Genomic DNA, 6000 nt, shown 5'->3' on the forward strand with positions numbered 1-6000 from the left:
CAAATTCCTTACATTATAAGAGAATTCTTCGTTCAAAGACATGCTTTGCAAAAGCTCAATAAAATAAATAGTTAATTTCAGGGGGCAAGGTTATTTTACAAATATTCGTTTTAATTATATCGAGTATATTCTACTCCAGACGTAATGCGCGTACGGAATCATTAATTACTAGTTTAATTACACGGCAATTATAATTGTTAATCATTAACGAAATTACATTTCGCGCAATACCGTTCTCCGCATTTTTCCCGCCGGGGTCTCATCAACGTCAGTCACTTTGCGCATTAGCGAATAGATTATTTACGAGTTAATAACGCGCCATCGTCCTCTTTTTCATCCCCGATCATCCCCCGTGGCTGGTCATCTACGTGTCGCTGCCGCGCGTGTCGTTCGAGGAATCTGCGTCGCCTTTAAACCGCGACGATTTATCGTCGATCCGCCGTCCCGGAGGCGGTAGAATTTTATATGCACCCCTTGGTTTTAGTAATTTTAAGGGTAGACGCGCGTGTTCCGAACAATAAAACCCCTTTTCACTGCGCGCACCGACCGCCTGTGCATTGTGTCGCGAAATATCGGCCGGTTACGACGCCCGGCGTTCATAAACTTTATTAGACTGCCGACGGTGATAATGTTAAGCACTACCCCTGCTGCCTTCTATTATGTTAATTACCGATCCCGCGTCGCCGTCGAGAAATTTTCATACGCGCGTTACTCCTTTCGTTATTATTTGATACAGTGCATTTGCATATCTAAGTGAACGTTCGCGAGATCGTCTGCAAGGAAAGACCTATACAGGCTCACTATATTTGCTTTCGTCAGAAGATAATACTGTACTCCAAAAAGATTAATCCTTATTAATATTTTATTTTTTTTGATATACGGTTTTCTTCTCGGATCCCGTGTATTAAAACCGTGTTTCCTTAATAATCTTCGCTATAATTCTGGATGAACAGCTTTTTTAAACTGTGTCGCCACTATTGCTGCCAATTTTGACGCACAAGCAAAGGGATCTTTTTTAACTTCTCGAATTACTGTCTTTTCTTCTCTCTCCGTTAATTTTTTTAGTCGAGCACAGCAATATTTATTTACAATGGCTTCTTCGTTATTCAATTTTTGAAAATGTCAATACATTAGCACGTGACCTAAAAGTTACACGGGTCCGTAGTAGGTTAACCTGAATGTACTGTGCCTCCGCGAGAAGTTGCCGAAAGGAATGTGGATCTGATTGGTTCCCCACTCTATTTTAAAGTTTGGCGAGTCAACGACGACAGGTGGAGCCAGCGAGGTACTCCCCTGTCTCCTGTGCCATCTGGCCAATTTCTCGCGAACGCACAGTACTATTAAAAGACAAGATGTTGGCACCCACAAGCTAAACACCACAAGGAATCGTCCATACGCTCCACCTAAGGTTCTCGACCTCGATTTACCCAATAATAACCAAGAACCTTTTGACCTAGGTGTCACCATCTCGCCTCCCAATAGTATACGAGAGTGTTAGAAACCAGAATCCGTCGTTCTAACGTCCCACTTCCGTTCTGTTCCAGGAGAGAAGCCGTACAAGTGCAGCTGGGAGGGCTGCGAGTGGCGATTCGCGCGCTCCGACGAGCTGACGCGCCATTATCGCAAGCACACCGGCGCGAAACCGTTCAAGTGTCGGCACTGCGATCGATGCTTCTCTCGCAGCGATCACCTAGCCCTCCACATGAAGAGACACGTGTAATCGATCGTTCCCGCGAGCGGTCCTCCACGCGCGTAGCTGTCCAGGACCGGCGCGCGAGGCTCCTTCCTGCCCCGACGATCCCCGAGGACGCCCAACGACGCGAAGTCCTCGTGATCGCGTTTCTTCCACGGACGCCCTCCGACGATCCATCGAATCGCGACTCGAACACGTCGACGGGGCGCACGGTCCCACGGATTCGTCGGTCTGACGATCGTTCGACGTCCGACGCGTCGAGAATTTCAACGAAACATCGACGATCAGCGCGACGGTGCCGCCGGGGAACGTCCACTTCCGGTGGTGATCGCGTTCCATCGAGAATCGCGTGTAAATCGCTGTCGATTGGCGCGTGCTCTTTTCCGTTCCCCTCGTGGCGGGTTTCACGCGACGCAACGGCGTAGGAAGCACGCTAGACGCTATACTCTGCGCGTCAACGAAACGACCGGGACGCAGAGGCGTAGCAATCGATCGGTCGGAGCCACCGGGACGCGAGTAGCTGGAAACCAGCGCGATGGAGTCTCGATCGGGACCGAAATCACTGCCAATTCATTAAATTCTAAGATCGTCGCTACGCGGTCGAGCGACCGCCCACCGAGGATAGGAAGAGAGCAACCGTCGTCGACGTAACGATACGGTGCCCGCGTGTCCTGCAAGCCGTCTGCCTCCTCGCGATACGATCGAATCCCCGGTCGACGCGAATCGAGAGGATCGAGAGCGATCGAAGGCGTCGCGACCGGTTCGAACGAAAGTCGAGGAGTCCCGGTTCGCGAGGACAATAATGCTGTCTGTCGGTGCCAAAAAAGAAAAAAAAACGTTATTTCCTATCTCATTTCTCCCGCCACTCTTCTCTGACACACACACGCACACGTGTACACGTACTATCTCTCTCTCTCTTCCCGACGAACAGAGGCTTCGAGGAAAGGCGTTCGCGGTTCGAAAACGCGCTCGCGGCGCTTATCGTGCTCCGATCCTTCGACCCGGGGCTGCTGTAATAATCGAAATTCTGTTCGCGGGGCGCCGGAACAACGCGGTACCGCGGGAGAGGCGGAGAAGGACGTGGGGGAGGAGGGGGGAGAAGCAGGACGAACCGTAATTGAATACGTGATTTCGGCCAGTTTCGACGGAAGCAAAGTTTACCGTGTCGCGCGCTAATCCCGAATTTACAGTGCGAATTACATCGCGAGGCTCCGCTTCTCCGCGCCTACCACGCCTCCTTCCCTCGCCCCCCTCACCGCCGAGTTACCCTTTGTTCCCGTCGAGTCGCGGATTCGATCGTTTCGCCATCGACGCCCGTCGCGAGCGATATTTTTCACGGGAAGGATCCTCCGGTTCTTGCTCGAAGAATTCGACGGGAATTGCCGGGGGGTTCTTTCGTTAGCGGCGCGCGTCCAATGGGTTTTTAAACAAACGAATGAAAAACACGAAAACACGGAATCAGACTTTGTACTTTTGTACGATTGCTTTTCTAGGCGACGTTCGTCGCGCTCGGGATCGGGGGAGAAGATTCACGTCGGAGGCTCAACAGAAATAAATGAAATATATATATATTTTTTAATATTCTCGTCTTACTCACCGAAACAATATATATATTATACATAAGGGACAAAATAAAACGGGCAACATTCCGCACAAAGCTCTAGAACCGTTTCCACGCGTCAGGCTCGGCCCCCCCTTCCCGGGCGCGTCATTTCCCCCCCTCCTCTCGCGATCGCGAGCGCCGAACGGAGGCCAGACGGCGGGCGTCGCGCGGCACCGTGCCCCAAAACAGCGGACTGGTAAAGTGTAATTGACGATCACAGGTACAGGAGATCGAGAAGTGAATCGGTAATCGAACGCCATTAGCTCCGAAAGATTAACAATTTTGCTGATTTACGATTGCAGATTACGAACCTGGTTTCCGATTACCGATCGATCCGACGATCTCGAACGACTCGGAACCGCGGGGACGCGTCGTTGTTCGCTGATCGTCGATCTTCGAGAATCACGCGTCAGACGAGAGAGAATGATTGGGAGGGACGAGAAGGGGCGACGCGAAAAGCGTATCCGGGAGTAACGAAGAACCGATGGGGGTCGCTCATCGAACGAGAGGAGAACAAAATAGAGTAGTAATATAGTAATAATGATAACGATAATACCGAGAATCGAGCGGACGATCGAGAGGCGGACGAGTTCTACCGCTTAAGAAGACTAATCTTTACCTGAGAGGGTTACGAGGTCGGCGAGCAAAACGAAGATAAGGGAAATAAATAACAAAAAAAAAAAAAACTAAATTTTAAATGTTGAGTGGCCAAATAAATTAACTGATAACGCACGTAGAACGTAAAACGATACCGTACCTACTAAGTAAGCCTGACTGACGAAGAGTGTCGACGCGTCGTTGGCGCGAGCGTGTGGCTGCGTGTGTATATGTGTACGCGCGCGCGAGCGCGTAAATTCAATGTGTCTGCACGCGAAGAGGGTGCGTATTACGAAGGGGGGGATGGCGCGTGCATGCGAGTGTTCTGTTTTTCTCGCGAGAATGTGTTCCAAAAAACGATTAAACTGGGGGGGTTAGGGGATTTGGGGGGGGTTGGGGTGCAGGGGTTCAACGAACACATACGAATCCACGGGGAAGAGATAAAACGGTTGGAAAGCAGAACACTAAGTTTGTATATTGTGCAATTTTTGTCAGTGTTTCATTATTTGTTACCATGTTCACGGATAATTATAAATAAAGTAAATATATATACGCAGCATTTACAAGATTTAGGATAAACGAGGATTACGAGAGAGAGAGAGAAAGAGTGAGAGTGAGAGGAAGAGAGCGTGAGAGAGAGAGAGAGTCAGATGTCTTTTTGATAGCCATATATTGCGAGGCGTCGTGCGGCGTTTCCGCGAGGGCGCCCCGACCACACTTTATTCTCTATTTTTTTTTTCGTTTCTTTGTCTCTGGTAGGCGAGGTGAAACGAGGATACGAAAACGGTGCTCGTCGCTCGATCGCGATCGTCTCTCTCGTTACAGAATCGCCGTCGTCGTCCTCTCGATCCTCGAAAGGATCGAGGGATCCCCTTGGTTGGCGAAACCTTCGCGGAAAATGCGCGACGACCGATCGTGAAACGAAGTCGATCGAAGGGCGCGAACAAGGAGGTACAAAGGGTCGAGACGGGTCGAGTTAACGAGCGGTCCGACGCGATCGCGGGACGGGCGTTTCGCGCGTTTTCATCCCGGCGACCAACGAAACCCTGTAGATATATAATATACATATATAAAACTATATATATATGTATATTTAACGAACGTTCGTACGAAAGGGACGCGAGTGCATTTGTTTTAAACACGATGGGAGGCGAACGAAAACGGAGAAACAGGAGCGATAGGATGCACGTGTAATTAAACAACCAGGTAATAAAAGGCGAGAGTGCGGACACCTTAAGAACTAATAAATGGTAGTTAGAAGTTTAGATAGATAGATGGATAGCTAGACCGTTAGATAGACACCTTAGATAGGCAGACAAAATAGATCGACGGAGAGAGAGTGAGGAAAAGGAGAACGAAAAGGGGTAGGGGGACGGGGTGGTGTTAAAAAAAGAGTTATTATATATAAAAGAAAAAAAAGTCTATAAATATAGATAGGTGGATATACATAGATAGAAGTGTAAGTACCTAAGAGAAACTCTAAGGAAACCTTTTAGAAGAAGCTGTATCGTTGTACGAGGTACGATAAGTGGACATAAGTGTTTTATGATACTCGCGTACAATAAGGTCAGAGGTGAACGGCGAGGAGGAAGATACTACGAATATTCGGAAGGAACGTTAAACGTATACATACAGAAGAGAGAAAAGAAAAACAAACGAACTAAGTGGTAAACGAACGAATGACAGACGCGTAAGAAGTGGATAAAAACACGGACGCAGCACGATTGTAATTGTATTATTGTGGTTTAAGCTATTTTCAGTCATGTTGTATAGTAACTGTAAATTACAGGACTTTAAGTGGTAGCGAGGAAGACGATGCGTGCGTGATGTAATAGACAGAGAGAATGAGAGAACGTGTGAATGCGTGAGAGAGAGAGTAAGGACCAGGAAGAATAGAGGAACGACAGGAAAGAAGAAACGAAACGCAATCAGCATAACTTCGCGCGCAAAACGGGGGACGAAGAGATAACGTAATAGTAATAGTAATAGTAATAACGGAATGGTAGGCAACGTGGGGGGAGGGGGCAGAGATAATGGAACTAAATACTATCTCCGTCGAATTTTGCGAAATTGTACAGCATTCTGACGAGGAAACGGGCGAGCTAGT

The 6000-nt window shown here is 48.5% G+C and overlaps 1 protein-coding gene across 3 annotated transcripts in view; it reads left to right on the forward strand.

Annotated features, from left to right (window-relative positions):
- Nucleotides 1-4253, forward strand: part of LOC143342599 (Krueppel-like factor 6) — a 453138-nt gene extending 448885 nt beyond the window's left edge. For all 3 annotated transcript variants that reach the window (XM_076766656.1, XM_076766658.1, XM_076766657.1), the window contains one exon: nucleotides 1545-4253. In XM_076766656.1, the coding sequence (XP_076622771.1) occupies nucleotides 1545-1720 (176 nt within the window). In that variant the 3' untranslated portion in view covers nucleotides 1721-4253. The remainder of the gene's footprint in view (nucleotides 1-1544) is intronic.
- Nucleotides 4254-6000: the final 1747 nt, after the last annotated feature.

Source organism: Colletes latitarsis, chromosome 6 (assembly GCF_051014445.1).
Source record: "Colletes latitarsis isolate SP2378_abdomen chromosome 6, iyColLati1, whole genome shotgun sequence".
Classification (NCBI taxonomy): domain Eukaryota; kingdom Metazoa; phylum Arthropoda; class Insecta; order Hymenoptera; family Colletidae; genus Colletes; species Colletes latitarsis.